Below are 27,422 nucleotides of genomic sequence, written 5' to 3'. Positions count from 1 at the left end.
TTATTCTTTCCTAGCTGATATTGAAAGAACGCGTTTGATACAGCTACAAAGTCCATTCAAAGATTTTTATTATTTTCTTTACTTTTTAAGTTATTAAAAACAAAATCTTCAAGTATTCTGATCTAATCACGCAACAACGTAAAATACAGACAATCTAGAAGCTTTTAACTGATATTTTGGCGTCTAAAAGAGATTTTCACGATTGTCCACACTGTCCTGACGTCATATTTGTATCTAATTGTGTAAAGATAACAGTTTGAGGTGTTTTGGTTCCAAATATCTAAGAAAAATATCATTAATGGTTCGGCTTCGCCATGCAAAATTAAAGGATTAATTTTTATTGCTATTTAATCCCTTAGTATATTTTTAAATACATTTTAACGTTTGACTTCGTAAATAATATTTATATCTCAGTATTCGTAATAATTTATACATAGAAATCTCATTAAGACAAATATTCACAGTGTCATTTACTTTTTCTACACTTTGCCAGGCGAATTAGGTTTAGAAACTGAACCTAGGCTAGATTGTGGGACGATATACGTATTGGTATTTACTTGTTAAAGGATTTTAGCATTGAATGAGAGACTGGGATGGGTAGGAAGATATAAATGCTAAATTCTAAAATTTGCCTAACTCTAAACGTGTATACCAAAACGATAAAGCATACTGTTGAGTGTACGAAGTGTACTGAAATGTTTATAGCAGTATATATTATTTATTGTGTGTCTCTTTAAGACCCTGTTTACATGCACTATACCGGATTCGCATGGTGACGATATCAAAACTAGCCGTGTCAAAGGGTGTTTTACTCCTAAAATTATGATAGCATGATTGCTTTAGCAAGATGAAAAGTTCTGAGGACAGAGATATCGTAAAACAACTTAAACTGATGTCGTGACCATATTAATCCGGTGTAGTGTAAACAGGGTCTAAAAGACTAGGCATCATGAACTTAATTTTAACATTATAAATTAGGACTTACATTGGAAAGAGATGATTTGGATCTTAGTACGACATAGAGAAAAGCGATGTTACATTTGTTAAATTGTTGGCTGTAAAGCTTCGGCAAGTATTTCTGTTCCTTTACGACCTTTTGCGATCCAGTTCACAAAACGCAAACGATGGCGGTTAGTTTGAGCCTGTTCCCAACATTGCTTCGCCCAGGTTGAAACTGACGATAATTTGGCGTATTTACACTTGGGGCCGGGGATCCACGTCGACGAACACAGATGAGTTTATACCTAATGTATTCAGGGCCTCATGATTGCCGTTGCTTTAATCGAGCTGAGAATCTGCCGGGAGATTAACACGTTCACGCTTCTGAGGCCGACTTGCGTTGTATCGGTGACATTCGGTACTCCAACAGACCCATCCTTTCGCTGTTCTCGTTGGAACTCTTAAATCGTCCCCTACTATTTGGTACGGTCAGTACAGTACCATTTGTCTTCTTTTGTTGTTGTGCTACCGTTCCAGAATCTTTGGGATTCTCTTGTGCTATGGCGGATTGTGCATACGTCATCAATAAGCTTCTGTTATCCGATTTCGATGGGTTTGAGGTTTGGGGAGGGCACGAACAATGGTCACCAGTGCAGTTCCTAACGCATTCTGGTATCGAACTTTCGCCCTGTTTGTTAACTTCGGCCATAAGACTTTGGCAGGATTTTAAAGCGCCTTGGATCTCGCGGGTTTGGTAAGAGCCAGTCGCCTGTCGCTGCTGATGAAGAAGCGATTCTAACACTGCCAATCTATAGTGAGTGACAAAATGGAAGATTGTAATGATTTAGAGGTGTTGATTCCCTAGGGGGAAAATGTTGTATTTGACTTCAAGTGTAGAATGCCATTACGTTTTGTTAGGCCTGTGTGCTATATCATAGTTTGTTCAAGAACTCTTCTGCATGTTACATTTTTATTCCACTAGGATTCCCATGTTCCGATCTCTTTTAACTATAATAGAATTAGTATAGCGATCCTGAAGGGCTTTAAAACTAAATTGTTGGTCTTTGTGAAGAGTTTACACGTGTGAAAATGCCTATACGTTTGTTGAAAAGTGATTTCAACGTCTTGGGTCTGTCAATGAATAGATCGATCGCGGCAAACTTCTTACAGTTATCGATCGGAATGGGGCAAATTTGTTTTAACGAAAATAACACTTCACAAATGACGTTCGAAACTTGTTTTTATCACTGAAATGTCTTTGAAGTGTTTTTAAAAATGAAATTATAATCTTCGAGAGTCTTCGAGCTTCGCTACTTCGAGACTATGATCTCTGGTACTTCATGATCAACGATAAATGATAGGATGGCAGACAGAAGCCTCTCTGGATGTTTGAATTTGGCACTTTGCTGTTAAAAAAACTAATCTGCGATGAATCATGAATGGCAATGAACGTTCTCTATTATTTCTTATCATTCCATTTACCTTTCTATCAATGCTTTCATCTCCAGCTCCATTTCTTCTTCTCTTTCCAGTTTCCTCGGTGCAGTTGAATGGGAAAATTGATCTGGCGGTAAAGAGTATCGCCATGACCTTCTGTCTGAATCAAATCTTCTGGGATCCGTTGAACTCCTTGGTCTGTAGGTTCCTCTTGGAATCGTACCGTCGTATCGCACACAATCTAAAGCTCTGCTAAAAATGGACGAATGTTATTTTCACTGTTTTTTTTTAGTATTCTGATCTAGTATTTTTGACTGATTTCCAAAATACATAGGCTAGATTGTAAATATCAGTTACTGCTCTTTTTTATTTTTATTTTTTTTGGTAAAAATGGCATTTGAACATTAAAGCCCAATTGCAATTATTCGATTGCTCAAAATTGTATCAAACTCCTAGTTTTTCTTTCTGAATACCATAGAACTACATACATTCCAAACGTTTTTATGGTTTCAATGTTAAATATAAAATGACAGAACGGAAAGAAATGGTAGAACACTTGGTAACATTTTTGTTTAAAACCAGTCGGGAAGAATGGAGACGTTTAGCTCAGTGGCTGATCTAGGGGTAGTCAGAATAAATCACTACAGCTAAATTTTAAATTCAAAACACCTCAATAACAACGTTATTGGTTATGGATTTCAAAAGAATATTTTTGAATAAAAATCCACCAATGCGATTACGATTTTCAGCTGTAGTAATTTATTCTGACTACCCCTAGATCCGCCACTTGTTTAGCTGTAAATATAATGTTAAGTCTTACCTCGAATTATTGGCTTCGTTGGGCAATAGACCTTGAGATCTTCCTGCAGCTTGGTCCCCATTAAGACTTGAAATGCTATGACTTGGCAATGTTGGCCGCTTCCTGTTCTCCGACGGTTTCAATAGGATGATGTACACCTTGGGAACAAAGAGACACACGAGAAGAATGGTAGCAATTAGGGATATGCTGAGGCATCGGATACACGCCTTCAGCATGGCGTCAGTCTGAACTAGATACACCGTGATGAATGCCAGCCATAGTACGCATGTGCAGTACATTGCAAACGCGATGTACTTAGCTTCGTTGAAGTTCATCGGGCTACGGCGTGTCTTGAACGCGTAGTATGTGCATATTATGATCAAGACGAAGTTATAAATTTGGGAAAGAAGAAAATCCTTATCAGAGATTGCGCATATGAGTACTACGTCCGATTCTGATAGATAAAGTAGTTTTTCTCGCGGTAACTGAAGGAGACAAAACGCTGTGAGAAGCATCACTTGAACGGCGACCAATACGAACGAGAAGCATATTTGAGACTGTGGATGTATGAACTGCGGACGTTTAGTCAAATTTCGACGGTTGAAAATTCTCGATATCCGATTGGTCTTCACAATCACTGCTGCATAGCATATTGTGAACGGTAGGCTGTCCAGAAGGAACTCAACCAGGCATACATAGGGCGATGGTTTCAAAAGACAGACGACCAACATGGCGTAACAGAAGAATAAACCGGTTAGTAACAAGTATGATAACTCGCGACCGGATGCTTTGACCAGAGGCGTTTGGTTGAATTTGGCGAAGATTACCGCCACACAAATGACGGAAATAAAACCGAGGATGGATACCACGAGAGGGGGAAGAACCAGGTGTAGACCCACGTAATCTGTATTTAACGTGAAGTATCGTGGTGGTATCTGGACGCACTGCTGCTTGCCGGTGTCCGGCCAAAAACCGCGGGCGCATGTCTTGCAATGCGTTTGATTGAAAGCAAGCTGGTTTCCAGTGCACGCCGCGCACTTCCAACAGCACGATGGCTTTCCCGTGATGCCTTGCTTCACCTCGTGACCTTCACATGGCATGCCACAAAAGGACTCCCTATGTCCCAAATCATCCTTGGTGATACGGTACATCGTGAGGTTGTCTATCCATTGACCAATACGCACATTCTCGTATCGGTTGTTCACAGTGCGGTTAAAGTAATACACATCGTACCTGGAGTGCACGTCGCCATTTTCATCGAAGAAGATCGTGTTTCCATCGATGCTCTCAAATGTGATATTCTTCAGAACATTCAGTAAATTTTCTCCCGAAATCTCTTTCATCGCATCGCAAAATATGCGAGGACTGCCGCACATCGATGTGCGAATTTTCCGAAGGGCGTACGCGTACGCATAAACTGCGTCAATGGTGCGCGTCACACCGTAATCAATAGTGAGATTCGCAGAGCGCAGTGTGTGCTTTGACCCACAGCCAGGGTAGCTGTCTGAGCCACGGTGTGATAGTAGATTGCATTTCAAGGTGTCGACAAAGTATTCTTTAAACCACGGATTGACGTCATTCGAACTTGGTATTTGCTGCAGCAAATGTTCTCGGAATGCTTCAACCGGGTTGGACATCGGTTGGACGGAGATGAGGCCATTGGCAAGCGATTGGAATTCACCTAACCAGCTTACAGTTATCCATGAATCCGAGCCGATCCATTGAAATTGATCTATCGCGTTCCTGGATTTGGCTGCTCTCAGAAGTGATTTGATCGTTTCCTTCTTGCTACAGAATACCACAACTACACGTGCATGTGTTTCTGCAAGCAGTTCATTTATAATCTTTTCCATTTTTTCATCGTCTTCAGGCTGTGAGATCTTTCCTCGTACTGCGATGCAAATATCTGAAATAAAATGAAATGAAAACTGAAAATCATGCTTGGTACACTTGTAGCTCAATAATGAGTCACTCGATAATGAGTCACCTGAATAGGAGGGGCCACTTCCTCCCTTTCCTTTTACCAGCAGGGGAAAGGGTGGCCAAGATGCCCTTTCATTTTAAAGGATTGCATTCTATATCTTAAGTAGAAGTGCTACTACGATCGATTAAGTTCAACATACGAACTTCAACAGGCGATGAATAGCACAGATTATGCGCCGCTACAGAAGTGTCCTATCACTAAAATCTGCCCCTCTCTGCCCTTGTGTCCTTCCGACGTCCCTGACTCAAAGGAAGTCCAGATTACCCTAGCTGCCTTAATATGGATGCATTGGGATGAGTTGCCTAAAGATCTTGTTTCGTGTGATCGAAATCGTTTGAAAAAAGTGAAGCAGTCGTATTGTTTTGAGAGCATAATTACTAACTGTCAAATACCTTTCTTCTCCATCTCTTTACTCAGCCCCTCAATCCCGTTACGTCCATAGCTATCATCGCTGTACACAACTGACACGTAACTCCATCCGAAGTACTTGAGTATGTCGACGATCGCCCGCGCTTGGAGAAGGTCAGACGGAACAGTTCTGAGAAAATACTCGTATTTTGTGTTATCGCTGAGCTCAGAGCTCGTCGAGTCGTAACTGATCTGAGGCATTTTAAAGAGGCGCAGCAAATGTGCTACCTGGACAGATACGGAACTATACAACGGTCCGACGACTCCAACAACTTGTCGGCCGCCGACAGCGCCATTTTCGTCGTCATCACATCTTTGATCTGTGATGAATTCTTCCACTGTTCGATCTAGAGCCGTCGTCTCGCTGGAGCAAGTGTCGAACGCACTCAAACCAAGGTTTATCCCCGGCAATATTTTCCCCTCTGTGTTTATACGTTTTATGGCGTAAATCATAGCCTCGAGTCTCTGTATGCCCAGTACGCCATTGATGCTGCTACACTTGCCGTTCCTGTCGTCTGAATGTATCGGGAACAGACCTCCGAGGGTAATATTCCCCCCGATACGAACTGCCCGGTGTTTTCCGTAGGTTAACAACACAGTTGGAGCGAAATAGATCAAACTGAGGATGATAGCACGGAGGTAATGCAATTCATGTTTTCTCATAATTGCCTGTCAAAAAAAAAGACAATATGTAATTAGTGAAAATAGTAATGAAACAAGAGAACTACGCTTCTGAAAATATGAATAATAAGATGAATGCATAGAAGACAGCTTTTCAATTCAAGTTTTCCTCTTAACCATCATAAAGGGATACCAGATACTATAGTAACTGTTGGTTTAAGTGTTGGTTCCAGAACACCCGTTCTCCATTGACTGAGTTGAGAAGAGTAGAAATTGAAACGTTTCCAAACAAGTTCTGCATGGCGATTGTGCATTTCACCAGAATGCATGCATGCAGTCAGTGATTGTTTCAAGAAGGAACCGACGTTCTTCAAAGGGAAGACCTGATAAGAACTTACAATGAAAACAAAATGGCGGATATTATACCAGCAGCAACCCCTTGGCTTTATTTACTGATTTCGTCTGGCAACTGTATATGATTCTCTTGCTTTAAACCTCGTTCTTAGAATAATACAACTATCGCAATATTATGGTGATTAAAAACAGCTATCGGCAACACGGGTGCTCTTAATCTCGTTTAGATTATCCACGGGATCTGAAATTTTCGATTTCCCAAGCCGAAACGGCAAAATTTTAACCGTCTTACTATAGCAGACTATATAAAAGCGCTTCCACATCGATCGTCTTATAACTATATTTCTCACGTTTCTGTTACAATAACATCGCAAAATCTCAAGTCATTGTTAATAACAATTGCGTTTTGTGTGGATAACATCTATCTGATTCCTTAAGATCTTACCGTCCTCTTAAAACACAGCAGGAAAACAAAAATATCGCAATTTAAATATCGTCAGCGCCATAGGGAACACACAAGTGATCGATTTCCGAATCTGGATTCTTGCGAAAGGTTGTATGGCTGTGGATCATGCTTTATAAGGGCTGCTGTGGAACGCACGTAGCTGAGTTTTTTGCACGTATACGTACACGCACGTAAAGGTCGTTATACATGTCATATTTGAAAAAGTCAGGTGAATAAATCGTAAGAACTTAGCTTTCCGCATATTTTAGTAGGCAGTTGTTGACCCATGGCTACACCGGCGATTTTTGACGTCGATCTTCTTCTGGTGTATGGTATTAAGTCAATTTAACAGAGTAGGTTACTTTACTTCGTCAAGCTGATACAATTATGTACATAATTCACACAATAACATTCGCTAAAAAGAGAAAATCGTGGACAAAGATCGCCCGTGTAGCCGCGGCTTTAAGCATTTAAAATTTTCCGCGCGTAAAAAAACGCGAGAGTGGAAAGCAGCCTTAAGAATGATTTTCAGTGGCAAAAACGAAAGATTTATACCTAATACCTTATCATGCAGCGTCTTTCTTTCACTTCCAAAACTCATACATCGAGTGTTCAAAAACACCGTGTAGCAAGTGGCCGCACAACCGAGAATGATTTGGTGTTTGAAGAGTCAACTCTTTGTAGGGAATCTTATTTTAAACTGAACTGAAAATGCAAGATTGAAGACAGTGGTTTAATCATGTTCCCGGATGATATTAACTAGTGTAGAAAACAAGAAGGAAATTAGTCTTGCTGTTTCGCTTCGGCAATAAAGTCTTGCAGTTTCGGTCCGGAACCGATGTTTTTGAAGGCCCGTTCACGATTTACTTCTTTTGATTGATGCGAACGAACGAACAGTTACGAATACTGCGTTTTATAAGTGCCCTAATTTGACGATCAGTAACTTATCCACTCGTTCACATGTACCAAAAAAGAAAATCGCATTAAAATCCAGCAAAGTTTGTAAGTGTATTTCAGCCTTAAACTAAAATTTCCGTTCTGAAGGCCGGCGTAGCCCATTTTGCTTTAGAAATTAAATTTCCCAAATTTTGCTCTCTCGGATCCGATAGCTTATAGAGTTTTTTACGAAGTTGACGGGCTGCCCTGCACGCGTTGCAGATATGCATTGTAAACATGACTAGATAAATTTCTAAGTGAGCTATATAAATGAATGAACTTTGGTCCGGTTTCACACATTAGCCGAGCTCAACGCGTGAATTTCTGAAAGATTGATTTCAATACTAAGACTTTTAAACAGGAACAATTTTTTTATCAGTCCTCTCCCATTTTTATCACTAATTTTTTCTTTGTTTACAAAGGAAATTTGTCATTTTTAAAATTCGTAAAAAACTATCTGCAATGACGTGATGAAAAACTGCACATCTGCAGCGTACCTGCTGCTGCGTCACTAGAGTGCCGAAAAGACAGCGTTCAAACTATGCTATTATTTGTTTTTATCGTTCGGTTTTTCATAAACATGCAAATCAGTCGAAAATATCATATCGCCATTTTTAGGTGCTAAATTAATTAATTTCCAAGAATACACTGGATTTCGGGCAAATTCGTTACTCTTGCCTAGGTCTTGTTCGTGCGCATGCGTCAAGAATGGAAGGTTGACGTCATATCTAGAAAGACCGTATAGTTCATGTTGTGTATTTGGCGCTAGGGAAACTAGTTACCACGAGATATCCGTAATCACAACGTCACGTCACAAACCTAGATCGTTGACAAAATTTTAGTAACCATGAATCGAAGTGTTTCGTATCGTATGAACCTTTTGGTTCAAACAGTACTGAGCTGAATTTCATCATATATTCGTATCTTAGAATGCCGGAAATTATTCATTATTATTGCGTGATAGCCTTTGTAAACATAGGTGTTCATTATTTGTACAAGTATATTGCTTTTCATGCCTCAAACGTCAAGTCAGTGCGTTTGAAATTTCATGAAATGGATACTAGGCGATTTAACCAAGTTCTACTTTTTATTAGTAATGCTAAGATCTAGATCTGGCAAAACTTTCTACAAACATTGTGATTTACAAGTTATACTTTTGAGATAACTGGTGATCAATTTACAATATCTAAAGTTTCGCAATGCCAATTTTCCCATTCAAAGTACTTCTAGTTCATATATTCACCTAGCTCATTCATTATTTGTTCAATTATATTGCTTTGCATGACTCAAATATCAAGTCAGTGTGTGTGAAATTAGCGATTTAACCAAGTTCTGCTTTTCAGCAGTGCTAAAATCTAGTTCTGGCAAAACTTTAACATGGAAGTTCTGCTTTTTAGCAACGCTAAGAACTAGTTCTGGCAAAACTTCCTACAAACATTTCGACAAGTTATACTTTTGAGATAACTGATGATCAATGCATGTATAATACATAATATATTGTATACAATATCTAAAGTTTCTTCAGTAATGCCTTCTTAGCAATTTTCCCATTCTAAGTACTTCAATAGTATATATTCACCTTATTGATTTCCTTTCATGAAAACTTAGCGATGCATTTATTCAATAACAATGGGCGTGGTGTTACATCCGCCATACGGAAATGTTAAACGCAATATTTCATCATACGTTTTCAGTTTGCCTGCGTTTTCAATTGAGCAGATGTTGTCCATATACAAAACGAGATCTCTATAAGATTAGATTAGATCTAGCCTATTAGAGCCTCGACAAAAGCTTTGCAGCAAACAAGTAAATTTTCTTTCAAATCTTGCATCTTATCGCTGTGTTTGCTTAGTTTGTTCCGTTTTCTTGAATCATGTCTTTCCCAAATCGTCTTGTATGGCCGTCATTATCCCACATCTATTATATAATTAATATCGCAAGGTGTTCGTAGGTGGGATTAGCGAAATATGTTTAAAATCCTTGTGGTTTGTTCTTCCCAATTGTTTGGGTTTCTCGCGCGGACGAGTAAATGTGGCTTCTTCGTTCCGTGTTTGTTGATTAATTGATTAAAATAAAGTTCGCTTTTATCAGTTGTCCTTGACCACAGAATTGACGAATATATTGTTTTCATACATGTATGCTACGTAGGATTGTATATACTCCTAACTCCTACCATTTGTAAACACATTTTTCGGTTGTCATACATCATACGAAAAATGCACGCATATTTTCAATTTGTTTACTCTGCATAATGTGCACGCGAAGTTTTATTTCCATGAAGGCATCAGTTTGCCCCTATATACCCACAGTCATTGAAATGACAAAGTTATAATTTATAAAAATTTGCCCATGCTGCGAGTAAGTTTCATGTTTCTACTTACGTCTACCTCTCATTCAACGGCTCTTTCGTGCTTTCGTTTTACTTGATCAGTTATTTTAAAGACTCGTATAGGTTTCGTGTTTAGCGCAATTTTGTGCACAATTCAGAGCTAACGACAGCTTACGGGCAGGCTACAGTGGAACATGCGTGAGGCGTCCATCGCTCATGTACTACTCTGCGATTCTTTCGTTCTATTAACGCATCAATATAAGATCAACCGTGCTTGCTAGCTTTGCATTCCCGCAGGGCAAGTGAATTCTCATATTATATTTGAGAATATACGTATTAAGAAACGTTTATGTACTATATATTCTGTGTGATTGCAATAAAAACCATGCAGGCTTGCTTGCTGAAGCTCTGGTGAATGTACATCACGTTCGTTGCAAAGGAAATGTCTAAAAAGTGTATCTATATATATATATATAATATATACCTATATAAACAGCTCTGAACTTTTCCCCAATGATTGAGACATCAGACGTGAATATAGGAAGTATGGCACAGAGCATATAGCCATATAATCGATCGCTATCCTTAAAACGTCTTGTTTATCGTGTATACAGAATATACATGTATATTTTTACATTCATGGGAATATATCCACGATATTTATTCTTGGACCTTATAGTAATATCCGTTTTAAAATTATAATTGATTTTTATGTATGCGTGACTACATAAAAAAGATGACATATTGCATGTATATGCATGCGTATAAAGCTTGTAGCACAATGCTGAGACTCCAACTGGGAAAATTTATAATGTTGTCACCATTGACTTAAAAATTTAAGGATAATAGGACCAAAGTAATTTAAACACGTCATATATGGTCGAAAAATATTACCATCGACTTATTGCCGTATCCATATTCAAACAGAGAGAATTCAAAGAGGCATTGAATAAAGCGCTTCATGTACACAGATTATAGTATACACACACTAGGTCCGGAAATTAACCGGCAGAATGTACCTAGCAATGTTAAGTGCTTAATATGGGAGCATAAATCGTGTGAATAGTTTAGAAATGCTTGCTAGAGGGATCAACTGTAAAAGCATTGCTTATAACGAGCTAAATAAGCTGTTTGAGTTTATTCATCTTGAGCGCGTTTCAAAGTTAAACAAGCATATTTCGCTCTGCCTCTGGGTCAAATGTATAACAAATAACCCATAAACACCATTTATGTCAACGTTGAAAAAACTTTCGCACGTATAATGCTGCTTACATCAAACGCGGAAGCTCTTTGCCGCAACGAGATTTTATGTTGAAAGGACAACAACAATTACTTTGAAAGAGGTTATAATTCTCCTTTACAACAACTTCTAGAGGTGCCCGTCAAATATGCTTTGTTCGTCTGGTGTCGAGAAAACTTTGTGTAACGTAACACCAAGTTTTGAGTATATTCATCGAGTACGAAGACAACTATTCACATCATATAGAAACAATTTATAATTGTAGCAGATGATTTCACAGCTAAACAATACAATTTGTATAGAACTTACTTGTGCTTTATGAAAGCCTTTGGAATCTTGTTTTGCGGTAAATACAAATCAAAGATCATACAATTCGTACTCCAGTTGAGCTTTGGCCCAAAACGTGACACGGATTATAATTAGAAGCAATATAGCAAGACTGATGATTTGATAGTTGACAGGCCAGGGAATCAGTCCCGTGGTATAGCATATCGTACACGAATCTCCCCCTTCGCCTCGGCTCCTCGAATCTAAACACACAAAACAGTTTATAGTTTTTTATTAATGCAACGTATTGTGGTTTTATTGTTCGCTCGCAAGCAGGTGTCCCTGCGCTGAACACTGGGATCAGATGTTCGAGAGCTTTGTTATTCAAATAGCCTCAATATACTATAATATAAATACGAGATAATATTGAGTATCGCTCTACAAGGCATTCGGCTTTCGCAATGTAAATGACTGTTTTCAAGGGGTTCTTGATTAGGTGATGAACCATGACTAAAGTTGACCTTAAGATCTTGAGTTTGACACAAACATTTCCTCTCGTTATAGATACATATTCGTGTCCATTTGCAACATGTGGTTAAACGTTTGCCGTGATGAATACATTTTTGTGCTCGTTCGTTGGCAACAATAGTAACGGGATATCTACTGTTACTTGTTATCATTTCAAGTTTCGTCTTTATATCCTACCTGTGCGAAGATTACGCCATAGTGTAAAATCCAATACTGAAGGTGAATTACAATCAAATGTTCGTTTCGCTGTCACAATTAAAGATCAAATTTCATTGAATGAAATATCGGTGGCCTTTCATAACTTGTAATAAGCACCACGCATACATCAACACGTGTTATGCAAACGTTTATTATTTTATGACATACACAGTGATATACTGCATGGGTTATTAAATATCGTGGCGTATATGCTACTAAAGAAAGAATTTTATAAGATTCTGCACCTGTCTTGATTGTCAGAATATTTCCGTCGTGTCGCTTTGAAAGAAGCACGAATGCAACTTTTAAAAAGTTATTTTTAATTTTTTCAAAAGATATTCCAGACTGTTGTTATTTTTGAAATAATCTTATTTTTCAATAATATATGTTCCGTCAAAGTATACACACTACAATCTCGGTAGAGAATATGCCTGTCTGGCGCATGTATATGTGTATTTCTTCCTGATTGTTCGGGATCTTGTTGAGTATACATTGACAATAAGCTCTGTGACTTGTATTCAAATTGTGATTACCGATTGTGACTAAAAGGCTCGTAATTAAAGAGTCTGTTTACCCGAGATCAAACAATGCATGACATGATTTTGAAACTCTTTAATAACTGTCTGGTTTCTGTTGAAAACAGTCTGCATGTAGAACCAGACAGAAATGAAGTGCTAAGCCACTAGTTTTAATATATTGACTGATACAGTGATGTGAAAAATATTCAACAAGTTAAACCAACTATATCTTTAGCTCATTTGTTGAGTTGACTGGATTTGGCAGGTTATATCCCTACGACTTTATAACTTATTTTAAGATATGAGTTTTCATATGCATATAAATATATATTTTGCACTCCTTTTCTTGACCCTTGGCACGAGTTTAGCCATGCAGAGCATGCATTATTCAGCTGGATGGATATATTTTAAAATACCGTAACAGGACAAAATACTTGCTGCAGGTGCAGAGGAAGATGTATAGTGTGATCTTATAGGTTATGTGACGTGGTGACGTGGCTTCCAAGCGTTGAGCCCGACAGAGTTTACTTGTAAGACTATTTATTATTTTCAATATTAAACATCAATATTGTATTGCAGAGATTCTGCATGCATTGCTTTATCTTGATTTTTTTAAGTTTGATATATTTTAGCCGCTCTTTATATGTCGACTAACGTTAATATATGATGCTATTTAGTGTGGTGTTTGTTGGACTTCCCAGTTCCCATGTATAAAGAGAGCTGCCAGTTTCACTTTTTTTGCAAAGGCCTGTTGCTTTTCCTCTAAAACTAAACCTTTACTGAGGATATTTTGCGAGAACTCTGAAGCTCTTTACGACTTTATCCTGCTAATGGCAACACTTGGTTTTAGATATTATCTAAAGTTAACAGTTTTTTTAAGACATACCCGGCGATTCGTCTCTCACACTCTACAAGATCTCTTGATTTCGTGAGTTTATCTCATATACGTGCTTGAAAGATCAAATGACAAGTATCTGAGTACGGCCCCAAATGCACCAGAATCTCCGATTCCCGTTGTGCTAATAAAATTAAACTTTAAACTGTGATCACAAAATTTCATTCTTTTCCTCCTGACGGAAAAGATGAACTCTTTGTCATCTTTGTTCTTGTCCTAAATTAGCCAAAAGATAGACGGTAAAACTGTCCAAACTGTTAAGTGGCACGCAAGTAATTCAGGAAGCATTTGTGAGAAGCTAATTTGCTTTTAGAGTTCATGCATTGTATGTATCCTAAACGGACTTATCATGCAACTGCAAATGCGTGAATGATATTCGGCATGCATGATTATGCCAGAGTTACATTGTAAAAACTAAATGACAAATTTTAGGAGAAATTCCGATGGCATAAGGCATCGTTTACACTTTCCCGGATTCGCTTGTCACGATATCTTCGTTTGCCTTTAAAAGGCAATGGTTAGAACCACTGAGGCACATCATGTTTATTAGTTTGATAGATTTGGTATATTTATTTCGACCTCTGACAGTAAATTTTTTTAAAGCCTTTTAATAGCTACAAAATTTGACCTACTCCGGAAGCAATCCGGTACAGTGTAAACGGGGCCTTACGTTTATCATGCAATGTAGATTATAAACTTTCTCTCACCGTCTAATATTGTTATCGAGCACAGAATCGGATAGCTTTATCAGGAACCATCACGAAGTTCCTTCGGCCTCGTGTGCGTTAAGTTTGCCGCGCTGTAATTACATATATATATATATATATATATATATATATATATATATATATATATATATATATATATATATATATATATATATATATATAGCTAACCTAGCACCCACTCCCCTTTTTACTCCAATTTCCGCCTTAAGAGGTTTTTGAATTAAAAGTGATATATTTAGTCCTGCATGTTCTGGCATATGTTAAAGTAAATCGCCTTAGAAATCGCTTGGACTGCTAAGGTATTTCAAGACTTTTAAGTTATATAACTTAAGGCGATTTAAGCAAAAAAAATGAATAAAATTTGATAAGGAATGTAATGTATATGTCATTTTGAAGTTTCAAAATGTCCAGCTATTTCAAACAAAATGCATGTATCCACGTTCCTCTCAAATACAATAGTAATATTCAGTTATAGTTTCTAATAGTCAAATACATTTTAAACATGCATGATTATTATATACATTTGCAGTAACTATATAGGGTACTCATTTTCTATAGAACTTCACCGAAAGAGCATAAAGCTCGCGGCGAAAAAGATTTTGGGATCTCAATATTTTTTAAACCACGAACTTATCAATCCTATAGCTTACACGATAAAAAAGGAAAAAAATTAGTATATATTTAAATTATGGTATATCTTACTGACTACTTACTGTATTTCCAACGAGTAATCAATTCTTTGTCCTTCAGCCACCACCTTTGCAAGTACAGATTTTAGAAATACACGACCATTATTCGGTGTAATGTCTTGATATCCACACTATACTTGGCTTTGCCTCGTAAACACGTTCGTGTATATGTCTAGCTACATCTTTAGCCAGACAGTCTGCTGTATCCTGCAGGAAATAATATTGTCTAATCGACCTAATCCGCGTAGAAAATAGTTTAAACAGATGATAATGAATATTTAACGGTATTAAATGTTGTACAACCGACAGCAAACCCAGTCTGGTAAAGCTCAAAGGCTTTTTATGAGAATAAACTGCTGCAATACATAAATACCTATTGATTTATTCGTTCCACGTTAGTTCACAACAAACCATAAATACAATCGACAATTTAAAAAAAGCAAAGTATAAGGCAATTTCCGAATAAACAAGGCATGTTATTGTTAAAAAAAATAATATATGATTCACTAATGATCGCAAACAAGACGAACTTTCACGCTTGTCTACACTGTTATAGCCAGATAGTCTAAACGAATTTCTTGTTTTTGCTAATTCGAGATTTGTTTTTTTACTTTCTCAAATCGTACGGTTTATCAAAAAGAACAAAACTCTATATATGTATATTTGACCGTTATTTATATATACAGGCAGCACTAAAGGCTCTTTATGAACTGTTAGACCTTACTTTATTGATGATAAAATCGAGTACTCAATGCATTTGCAAGAGGTGATATATTTTCGCAGTAAAATTTGAAAGTGTATACCTTGTTATATAAGATGAGGTTGAATTCGCGAAGCACTATGAATTGTCGGCGTCGCTTTTGTCTTTGTGTTGACTGATACAGCGACAAAGGGAATTGCTGCTTCGCACCGAAAACTCCGGCTTAGATGTCGCTATCTGCAAGTTCATCAACTTACACCAAGTGCAACCCGCTTATAAAGACTTTGTCCTAAATCTAGCCAAATAAAACGGTTTCAAACGGACTATTGTGATTCAATGGCCCGCTACAAGATCTTGTGCAGTCATACGGCATTTTTCATGTGCAGTGCATGAGGTGATTGATGAGCTAGCATATATAGCTGTTTTGCTATGGGAAAATTCTTTAATTATACCTGCCGGCAAATAATTTGATCCTTACATAAAGTTCAGATTAGTCTCCTACGCATTTGAGTGTGTTGATGCATCGGATTGAGCTGATAACAACAAGAAGTCCGCCGTGAAATATACTGCGGGCTCATAAAAATTGTTGTGATACCGATATTTCTGGACAAAATTAAACATTGAAAGGTGAACTAACCCCGACACATGTGCAAGTCAGTTTATCTTCGAATACACAAGATCTTGGGAAAAAATACAATTCATCTTCTCAGATTATACTTTACCATAGTTGCTTTATTCTGCTTTAAACGTAGCGGAAGTGACGTCAATTGAATCGTCTAATGTGACGTCATTTCCGCTAAGATTTAGGTTATAATACGACTTCATGTGTACTTTGAAGTTTACCAAATAGGCAGCAGCTCAAGCCCTTTCTCAGTTGGTTATTGCAGCAAAAGGAGACAAAGCTTTGCATCAAAGCTCATTCACTGTTGTATGTATGAATACTTAGTATACATGTAATTTGTTTAAATTTTCAATATACGATTTGATATTTACGTTTCACCTTTTCGTGATATTTAACTGACAAGTATATCTGCATATGAATTTCTCCATGTTAACTTTCCGTGAATAAAGATGGCGGCTGATTTTATTCACCCACAGTGCATTGCGGTCGAAAATTGCTTAGAACAGCAGACAAATGTTTTTACAGAAAAACAAAGACATCAGCAACTTACGTCAGTCAATGGTTCTGTTATTGAGTGCCTTTCTCATCCGGTATTTTTTATTAATGTTCAGTAGCCTCAAGGAATTGTGGATAGATCGATACGCCGCCATATTTACAATAGCGATCGACAATGTTAAGTTCAACAAATGAGACGTGTTTTCAGTGATGTAAATCGTTTTTTGGGTATGAGTTAACGTCTCTTGATAACATCTTTATAGGGGTTGTTTACACTGAGTCCGGTTACCAGATATTCAGCGAACCATAAGATGATTTTGGGGTATTGAAATAAGTATATTATATGATTCTGTCAGTGATGTAACCATTCCGACAATAGCATGCGCTGGTTTTGTTTCATATGGACTTTTTTCAATACCTCAAAATCATCTTACGCTTCGCTGAATCTCGGGTAACCGGGCTCATGTAAACAGCCCCTAAGCCAATGTTTGCTTAATAATTTTCTTTTCTGTACTTAATTCTGCGATTTTGAAACCAGATTTTCACTTGGTTTTCAGTCAAGTTCAGAGAGGCGGCCAAATACTGCCGTTCTGGGCCAACGATATATTGTTGTCGTTCAAATTCTTTCTCGAGTACCTCCAACTGTTGTGGCGTGAAAATTGTCCGCGTCCGTTTTCGCTTGCAATCGCCGTTGGCTTCATCGGCTATAAACAAAATCAAGAATTATAATTTATTACGAGTGCGGTAACAGTGGCTCAGTGCGGCAGTGCGAATTTTCTACAATAGATGTATTAAAACTGAATATCTGCAGGTTGTTAATGGCATGCAAAAGTACAGTTGTACATGTTTTGCAACGAGTATATATATCGCGATGAAATAACTCGAAGAATAACCCACTGTTTTAGTTTTCTTGATATTTCTTCCAAATACTTTAAAACTTAGGGTTTGTCGTTTAAAAATTTAAACTGTGATTGAGACTGTTAAGGAAATGTATTCTTGAAGTGTGTAATAAAACCTATATGTTTGCTGCATTATTTGTCAGATATCATTTGTTGGGTTTTTATTTTCGAGCCGCCCCCCCGTCTCAGCACTGATTATCACAATGAACAAAAGTATAATTAGATTAATCTTTAATTAGATTAATTTCATCTAAGTCTGAATTAATCGAAGGCAGTTAAAATGCTAATTTAGCTGCAAGTTATCAGTTTTTATAAAATTTGTGTGTGATCGTTGAGGATCATTTGGTTTAATTTTGCAAACCTGTTTTCCAGACATATTTTTTGTATTGTATAGTGTGTCTTCTTGGAGTACAAAGGGCTCCCTCCTTTGCCTAATTTACCCCCTCGTGCTCGATGAGAAACAATATGCCCTATAGACAAAGAAGTCTTTTGTCGTTTAACAATTTGATTTGAAAGTGCTTGCATGGAAAGTTCTCTGTTGAAGTTGCGTGCTTTTTTGTGCCATTACTTGACTATGATATGCTGCTATGTCCGTATGCGGAAAAAATACTTGGCAGGTAGAACGAGTTTCAATTTTGAAAAAGGAAACGAAACCATGTTCAGGAGTGATTTAGTTTAACAAAGAGGAAAAAAGAATCGGCAAAGTTTTCTTACAGACAAAATCGCTTCTAAGTAGAGCGATATCGCAGCTCAAACGGTTGCTTGATAACCAACTACCATCACGCATTGCGCGCTTGGAACATTTGCTACATTTGTGCTGTGTTAAATTTTGCTCACGTTTATTAAATTCCGGTTGGAAAGCCCAGCGGGAGGGGCAGGTTTTGTTATAAACTAAATAGCCCTTTAGAAATATTTTTTTATCTATAATTAATAAAAAGTAGTTGAAATCTTATCAATTCCATGCAGTACCGACACGCGTTCATCTTATTCTAAGTACTCGGGGCTTTGCATAATTAATTTGACAGTCTTGCAGGCATGGCCTTATTATGCGAATTAAGTTGCTGACTTTGTCTTGTAGAGATGAGCTACACGAGTGAAAATGTTCAAGTTGCTTCGAGTGAAGCATAACAGTGCTGCATAAACCAACAATAAAAGCATGGATTTCATCATAATATGCATGTACCGTGCAGGTACTCTCATTTGTTCAAAATGGGTCTCCTCGAAGAACTTTGAACTAAACTCTTCGTAACTGTCACAGGGAAACATGCTCGTCTGTCAATACAAGTCTTGATTGATACATGAACAAGCAACGCGTGCTGTGTGTATATAATTTATATTATATATACAATAGGCGTGGATTGATCTACTTCAGATATAGCTAAAGTCCGATTCACTTTACAATAAGCTGCACTTTTTTAATGCACAAAACGTATTGTAGTCATAAACGGTACATGCATTGTTCTACATATATATATAACTGCACTTTTGCTATATTTTTAAAGGGAGGGGGAAATCATCGAATTTGCCGTCCTAAGCTGAATAGCACGTGTCAAATTGATTGCTTACGTATTTATGGCTTTATAATAATAATAATTGTAAGTAGATTTAAGTCCATGCAATAGTGACGTCTTGAGTTTTGATAAAGTCCATGCAACACTGACGTCTTCAGATATCTCGTTTCAATTGCATGTCAAGCTCATGCATGACCTACTCTAAGATTTGCATGCATAAATCGCAATCACTGCGATCATTGCGATACATTGTATGCACAGATATATTATTTAATTAACTGCATTTTTTTCCGCATTTAAACATGTGAAAAACATGTGTTTTCTCTAGTGGCATAAGAGTAATGTATTCCACATTGTGAACCGGCTAATTTGTTCGGTAAACTCGGGATTAAAAGGAATGAAATGATGCATATATTCTCGTTCGAGTTTCACTGTATAGTATATCGAATTTAAATTGGAATACAATTGAAACACTTTAGTTCTATAAAACACGATTGATTTATTTTTATGTATATCGAGCGAAAGAGCTGTTTTCTGGCGAATAAAAAGTGCATTTTCATGTAAACGGTTTCTATTATCAAATTAATCTAAAGAGCATTTTCAGTTTATCGTCAAATCTTTTGGAGCATTATGAAAAATTGGAGGGGCTATATAGTGATTCCTGTACTAATAAGAATACTCATTTGGTTCTTGAAACCACATTAACTGAAAAATCCGTAGCACCCTGTTGCTTTTCATAAGGTACATACTGCAGTATCACACAGATGGGTACATATATAATCAATTATATTATGCAAGCCATTTCTGAACTGAAGTTTTATTAAAATCTATCTATATGCGGTCAAAACCGTAAGATTTATATTACTGCATACGGATAAAACCATGCAGGTAAACAGATTATGCCTTTATAAGCTATCTTAATTAAGTTCGAGTGAAAAGCTTCACTCATTCAAACTACGGAAAAGACTGAGTTATCTCTTAAATCAAATTTTGCAAAGTAATAGATGCACAAAAAGCTAAGAATTCATATAGATTGTATTTTAGATCAAGTTGAAATAAAAAAATTGCATGAAAATTTGAGACAGTGAATATAACAGTGAAATAACAGTGAACAGTGAAATAAGTATATTTAACAATGTCTTAGTCAACGAAACTGTAAGGAACGTAACTTGCTTAATGAATTGAAAATTTTTTTAAGGAGTCTTACCGTATTCAGCAGCGTCTCGATCGAATGGATAATGTGGTAGCGGGGTTGCAAGTGTCGAAGCAGGATAGTAATGTCTGGGGTCGATTGCGTGTCCGAAGGAGGATGGCATGGCTCCTGGTGAGGTGAGATTCAGACCGTGAGGGGTGTAAAAATATCGTTCCCGAGCTTCCAGTTCTTGCCTTTGTCGGAGCTGAAGGGCCGGGTAATCGGGATAACTTCCTTGAAAACATTTGCTACATGAGCAGAGCAGGTGTGGCGATGCGGAATGATGGTAGTACATCAACCGACTCTCTGGATGGAAGTCGTGGGTGAATTGCATTGTCGTTTAGCTACGGATAGTAAATCTTCCTTGGGTAGGCGAGAGCTCGTTCACTTGGGTTCTGCAAGCGTTTTTATAATTCAGGTTTGTCTGATGCTTCTTTTAAGAGAAACCTCTCGCTTTTGCTGTTGAAAAGACCTTCGTCCCGTTCCAAAGTAGTGAGTTGTAACACAACTGCGCAATCTGATTTGGTGAATACGTGGAAGGATAAATGATGCTGAATATGACAACAAACAAATGCTACGCAGGTTCTTCGCTGTTCTTTCTTACTTGGTAGCGCGAACAAACTTTTTCTTCGGTCCAGGATTTTCGATTGAGTTTTTGCAACGGCGAATTTAGATTCAGTGAAACGTCGTGAACACCCGGACGCAAAATGCGCAACCGTTGTCCGGCTGACGGCTTTTATCCGTTGACGTTACCTACGAACGGGGCGGCTCAACGAAGAATTCGGCGCTTGGACTAATTTAGGGCATTGTCAACACACCCGCAATTTTCGCTGCGTGTTAAAAGCGCAAGCATTATGACTAAAAGGCAAAACTCAATAATAAAGAATAATTAAAGTCAGCTCCTGTCATAATTGGAGTAAAACTATATATTAAACACGCATTATTGCAGACAAATATTTGCAAAAGTTAATTTGAATTTTTGCACACATCGCTTCCGTCTCTAGAGAACTTTGTGGTAAAAAGTCGACGCTGTCTTTCTGATTTGCATTTGAAGATTCGCTTAGATTTAATTGTCGATGGATTGTCGGATTTTATTTTCTTCCGCTTGTTCTTTTTCATAATGTTGTCAGTATTTTGTCGGAATAATCGTTTAACACTTTTGGGTCGTAAAATTCAATTAAATGAAATAATTATGCAGGCAAATCGATTGATTACTTAACATTGTATCAGTTCTTTTCAATAAACAATCACATTTCAGGAGGTCACAATAGGAAGGCGATTCCTACTCAAAAACATGTCAGAAAACCCTGTCTTCTTGACAGATCTAGTCGATATATCGTCTGGCCAACAAAGCCTTTTGAGGAAGCATTAATTTCAACCCAAAACTTAACTGTAACGAATTCAATAACAAAACTATAAAGTATTCATTAATTTATCTTGTCAAATAGAGTAGACACGCACACGCCTTGGAACAAAGCGGCATTAATTACTAACCTGAGATGCTTCAAAAGCTGGGTTTGTTTCCACGGCAAAGTCATGAGTGGTGTCTGTTTGTGCTTAAACAACATGGGACTTGTCATTGTATTGAATTGTAATAGATCCAATGATGACAAAGTCGATGGCGTGAATGTATTTATATATATATCCATAGCAAAAAAACACACAATATAGCGAATGCTCATTTTGAGAAATCGTGGCGCCGCTGCATGAGGTTTTAATTGTCAATTGTGATATAACTTTGAACTTTTGTTTTCCTTTCGTCAAAATTTAACTGTATGTATTCATTTCATTGACACTATATTTCAATTAAAGTATAGCCAATTTAAATGTGAAATTGTGCGTACATTATTAGCTGTATAGCTATAGCGCTGTCTGTATCAGTCGGTCGAGGATAAATGGGAAAATATACGCATCAGGACTGGAAATGCACGAACATAGCATTTACAATTAAACATTTACAATTAAATTTAATCAAACTAAATTTAAAGGAATCCTTTCGGTCCTGCGTACTATATTGTTGAATAGTTTATATCACGAGGGTAGTTAGCTAACATCAGAAGTTTTATAAAGGGTAGTTTATCGCTTTATATTTAGTTGGTTGCAAGAACTGGCCTATTTCAAATAACACATGTATTTTCATGCACTACGATTTAAATACCGGCTCAAATGCAGTTAATAGTTTTTTACAACTGCGTGGCCATTATGTACGCGGTTATATATATACGCTTTTTGAGGTAACAAAAAGCTAAAAAGCCTTATAACCTATTAACTATGCTCTACCGTTATAGTATATTGTGCATATATATATCAAGTATCATGTAGCTATATATTTTTCATGTAATTATGTCGTAGGCCTAATCAAAGCAACAATCGACAGATAATTTCGCAGATAGGTTGCCTTGCGTACTTCAATGCAATTGTTTCTTTGGTACTCGGCTCAAACTGTTGACTTTGAAACATGCACATGTACAGTTTCAGAAGATTCTCAGACGGATTAGCAGTGATTTATCATTCAGTTCCTCGCCCATGCAAGCCGGTCAGTCCAGACGGATAATCCTTCGCGGTAATGTGAATCAGGCTATTTATAGAGGCCATAACAGATCGATTTCATCACAGCACTGCGAAACTATATTCAGGTATATAGATAACCGGGTGATTTTGAGAACACGCACATTTTAAGAACATGGACATGCAAAAGCAGTCGCTGATGCATTGTAGTTTATAAATGGAGGGAAGCGAAAGATCGAGTCGAGTAAAATGAAAACACTTTAAGATTAAATAATATCAGTCGTCACCTGAAATTATACGCTCCTTATAGCAGGAAGGTTAATCGATCATTCTAGAGATATAATGTGAAATATAATAATAACAGGTTATACACGTGTACGGACAGAAACTGGCACGAAAAAGTCAATGCATACACGCGTAAAAATCATCCGTGTTGATGCAAGTTGTTGTGGAAGTGAACAATGTTGTGCTGCCCCTGTGAACGGTATTGTTAACAATGTTGTTGAAGCTTGTTGAATCATCAATGTTGTTGCAACTTGTTCCAACAACATTGCATCGTGGTTGCAACAATATTGATGATTCAACAAGCTTTAACAACATTGTTAACAATACTGTTCCCAGGGTGCAGCACAGCATTGTTCACCCCTGATGCGACAACCTGATCAACTTTTGGCCGTGTATTAATGCGTTGTTAAATTATATGAAATAATTACTATTTTATTTATATTTATAATTATATATAGGATGCATCAGTCATGAATTGAAAAATCCGCTCAAAGAATAATGAAACTTCTTTCAAACCATAATTTATTTTCGTCGATTTTTCATCCTACACGCGTAAAAACGCTCAGGTTGATGCAAGTTGATATAAACAGGATGGAGCAATGTTGTGCTGCCCACATTGTTCAGAGTTGTTATCAATATTGAACAATATTGTTACACCCGATTCAGTTTCAACAATATTGTTCAATGTTGATAACAACTCTGAACAATGTGGGCAGCACAACATTGCTCCATCCTGTTTGTATCAACTTGCATCAACCTGAGCGTTTTTAGGCGTGTAGCACAATTGGCAAACGCATTGGTTAAATCATGCAGTCAATGCTAAAATGTTGTCTCAATAATTTAAGTCGTTCTTGCATTATGAAAATAAGTGCATGATCTAAATCTGTCTGCATGGTTATAGGTATATAATTCGGTGACGCTGAAGATGTACATGAAGGCTTGTCCGTGAAGGACATTTACGCGAGTCTATGATTAATTTAATTTGACTCGTGATAAATTTTAGGTATATAAAACCGGCCTGAGGCTGGGATTAATAACTTCACCTAGCAGTTTTATATGCTTAAAAGTTTCATAACCGGCATGCTTCTATCGCGAAACGTGAATTTACATGAAAGAAGGAACAATATAATGCATTAATGACAAAAGTTAATTAAAATTGTCTGCTCCTTCTTTTGAAAATAAGGACAAAGACGTGTATCACATTGTACGATTTAAAAACACATGTAGGTCCTATTTTTACCAAATTTTCGCCTTCGTTGGAAAATTTTATGCACTTAATATTTATCACGAGCGCAAATGATAAAATTATTTGAACTATCAATCAATAGTGAAAACAAACTCAACTGTCAATCTTAATAACATAATTTATACAGAATGATTATTTCATTAAATCCGCATAATAGTTTTTTTCAAATTACAATCAATGCTGTATTGTGAATATGTATCAAAGTCTAAACGCTTCGCGACAAAGGATAATCGTGATTTTGAACTCACTTCTGCGAGCAAAGCAAATTAGCGGCAAAGTCGACCGATCTTTCCATCGCTCAGAGCACTTTTCCCATTGTTTGAAGCACTTTTCCATCTTCCAGACCACTTTTATCACTTAGGGCACGTTTCTTATTTTGTAGAGCACTGTGAAGTGCACCTTTTCCATATTAAAATCTGTGGATTGTATCTCGTATGTGAGGCACCCAACAGACGGCCTTTTAAAAATAATATATCTTTGTTTTAACACGTCGGATGCGTGGACACGTTTCTTATGCGTGAGCATGCCAAATGCCAGCTGTCTTTGGCGGAGAGCATGCGCACGAAGAATTACCTTCGAAATATGAAAATGTTTCGTAATTAGTTTGGGCAAACTCAAAACCCTATAAGCAATGTTATTCTTTTCTGTACTTTATTTATACTTTTCGACGCCCACTTGGAAGCGGTTCATTTCCCTCAGCTGTTATAGAGGCTTGCCTGGACTATATATAGCTAGCTACAAGCATAGACCATGGCCGTAGTTATTACAGCAATGGCACCAAACGTGATCGAGCGATTTCCGACTCTCTTCAAAGCCTTGTTGAAATCGCGTTAAAAAACACGTATAAGATTGGGTCGAGGAACGACGTGCTGTAACGGAGCATGGTTAAGATTCTCGCCACGTTTTGTGACACCAATTGTTTCTCATCCTCGGAAATGTTGTAATAAATAGTCACGAAGAACCGCCAAAACCAACACAAGACGAACACCAACAGGATTACGAACTGACAGCAGCGCAGACTTCATAACACCTGGAATGCGAGTGTGCACAGAACGCGCGCTCACTCTACCATGTGCCTTCGCAAGAACGCAATATGACCACTGATCTGTAAATGTTAAACTGGATGACGTAACATTATTTGTAGAATGAACAAAATACTTTCAATGTGGTGACTTACGGTTTTTTGATAAAGGCAGCCCAGAATGATCAATTCTTACCCTTTCTTTATCCTTGTTTTGTCTAAAGCCCACAATAGCGAAATCACATCAATATATTATACACATGCAAAGCTATACGATGTTTACCACAAAATCGCTAGATATTTCAAACGATTATTTTATGTGTACATGCGATCCTATTTCCCCGTGACGAAATCATTCGCTGACCTATCACATCGCTGGATTTCGATTTTCGCTTTGCGCGGCGAAAACTAGTTTGCATTGTAGAAAACAAGATGAATTCTCAGCTGTTTCATCGAATGCAAATGATGGACTCATAAAAGTTGCATAACCAAACGTAGGCGTAGCCAGCTTGACTATTCAGCACCGCTATACAGATTTTTAAAGTTATCATAATCATCGCTTCTTTCATAAACATATTGTTTTCACATGCATACAGTCTGTGAACACCAAAATATTGGCATAGCGCGGTACGACAATGCCAGGCTGACTATATATCCCGCCGTATACAAAGGCATGTGTTGTTTTTGACTTTGAGAATATAAAAGGAAACTTGATATCTTATCTGCGGTCTAATTATAAAGCAAAAGAAGTGAATATAAAAAATGCACGTGGATCCATTTAAATTGATGGAGCGAGTTTCAAAACTTCAAAAGTTTAAAAAATTCAAACTTTTATAAATAGCATTCAAATGTTATATGCATAAAATTTTCCGATATGTTGTTTTAAACTTTTAATAATTTACGAATAAGTTGACTAATGCACGTAAACTATCGGGCTACAATAGTTAAGTCAAACTTAGCAGGATGATTTTATAAAACAACCATAAGTCATAACGCATTTAAAACGAAATCAGAAAAGTGAAACTCAGCACTCGGCAGACTGAAACACAAATCATAATTCTTATTAAGAGTAACATTTATTAAACATTCACTTACAATAATCTTGAGTTCATTAAAATATCTTTTTATAAATGCATGTTTCTCACACATTTGCGGCGTTGGTAACCGTTATTTTTTATTTATATATATAATATCCCGTAGAACCATTGTTAAGGTTGAAATTAGCTACCTAACACGCGCGCAAACGATTTGTATGAAAACGGTTGTCTTTTGGTAATTGAACGTCTAAATCTGATTTTATTTAGCAAAACAGTAATTCTTGTCTTCCATAATTAGAGCTGGTTTTTACATGCAACCTACCAGCTTTTTAAAAGCGCCTGAGACACGAATTGTCACTCAAAATGCTTATTTGTAAATATAACCGAAAAATGCCCTAGATTGACTTCTTTTATAGAGTTTTAATAACTTTTTCCTTCACTACCTTGTTTTTTTTTCTGAAAATATCTCCAGTGCGACACTGGAACCCTAAAAGTGCACTTGTTTTGTGCATTAATTGGTAATAACAAACCAATGAATTTGTTATATCTTATCTAGTAGAAATTGTGTTTCTAAAATGTCATTCACGATGT

General features: G+C 37.1%; 1 protein-coding gene across 5 annotated transcripts; it reads right to left on the bottom strand.

Moving 5' to 3' along the window:
• Positions 1-121: 121 nt before the first annotated feature.
• On the bottom strand, positions 122-14,336 carry LOC114522869 (metabotropic glutamate receptor 3-like). Of its 5 annotated transcripts, none has more exons than XR_003686953.1 (7): positions 12,465-12,548; positions 11,802-12,022; positions 5,552-6,236; positions 3,197-5,081; positions 2,422-2,628; positions 986-1,748; positions 122-234 (listed from the first exon to the last, which is right to left on the bottom strand). XR_003686953.1 is itself a non-coding variant. In XM_028543637.1 (7 exons), exons 4-7 carry the CDS (start codon positions 6,228-6,230, stop codon positions 1,316-1,318), a joined length of 3,204 nt encoding a protein of 1,067 aa, XP_028399438.1. In that variant the 5' UTR covers positions 6,231-6,236; positions 11,802-12,022; positions 12,465-12,533; positions 13,890-14,336; the 3' UTR covers positions 122-1,315. The 5 variants fall into 5 exon arrangements, 4 of the variants coding, with proteins under 4 accessions (XP_028399438.1, XP_028399440.1, XP_028399442.1 ...); XM_028543637.1 differs by adding an exon at positions 13,890-14,336 and having other exon boundaries at positions 122-1,748; positions 12,465-12,533; XM_028543639.1 differs by adding an exon at positions 12,731-12,749 and having other exon boundaries at positions 122-1,748; positions 12,465-12,533.
• Between the last annotated feature and the right edge of the window lie 13,086 nt (positions 14,337-27,422).

Source organism: Dendronephthya gigantea, unplaced genomic scaffold (assembly GCF_004324835.1).
Source record: "Dendronephthya gigantea isolate DGI-Jeju-01 unplaced genomic scaffold, DenGig_1.0 000024F, whole genome shotgun sequence".
Classification (NCBI taxonomy): domain Eukaryota; kingdom Metazoa; phylum Cnidaria; class Anthozoa; order Malacalcyonacea; family Nephtheidae; genus Dendronephthya; species Dendronephthya gigantea.
The sequence above is the reverse complement of the archived record's forward strand: the minus strand, read 5'-3'. Positions and strand labels throughout refer to the sequence as shown.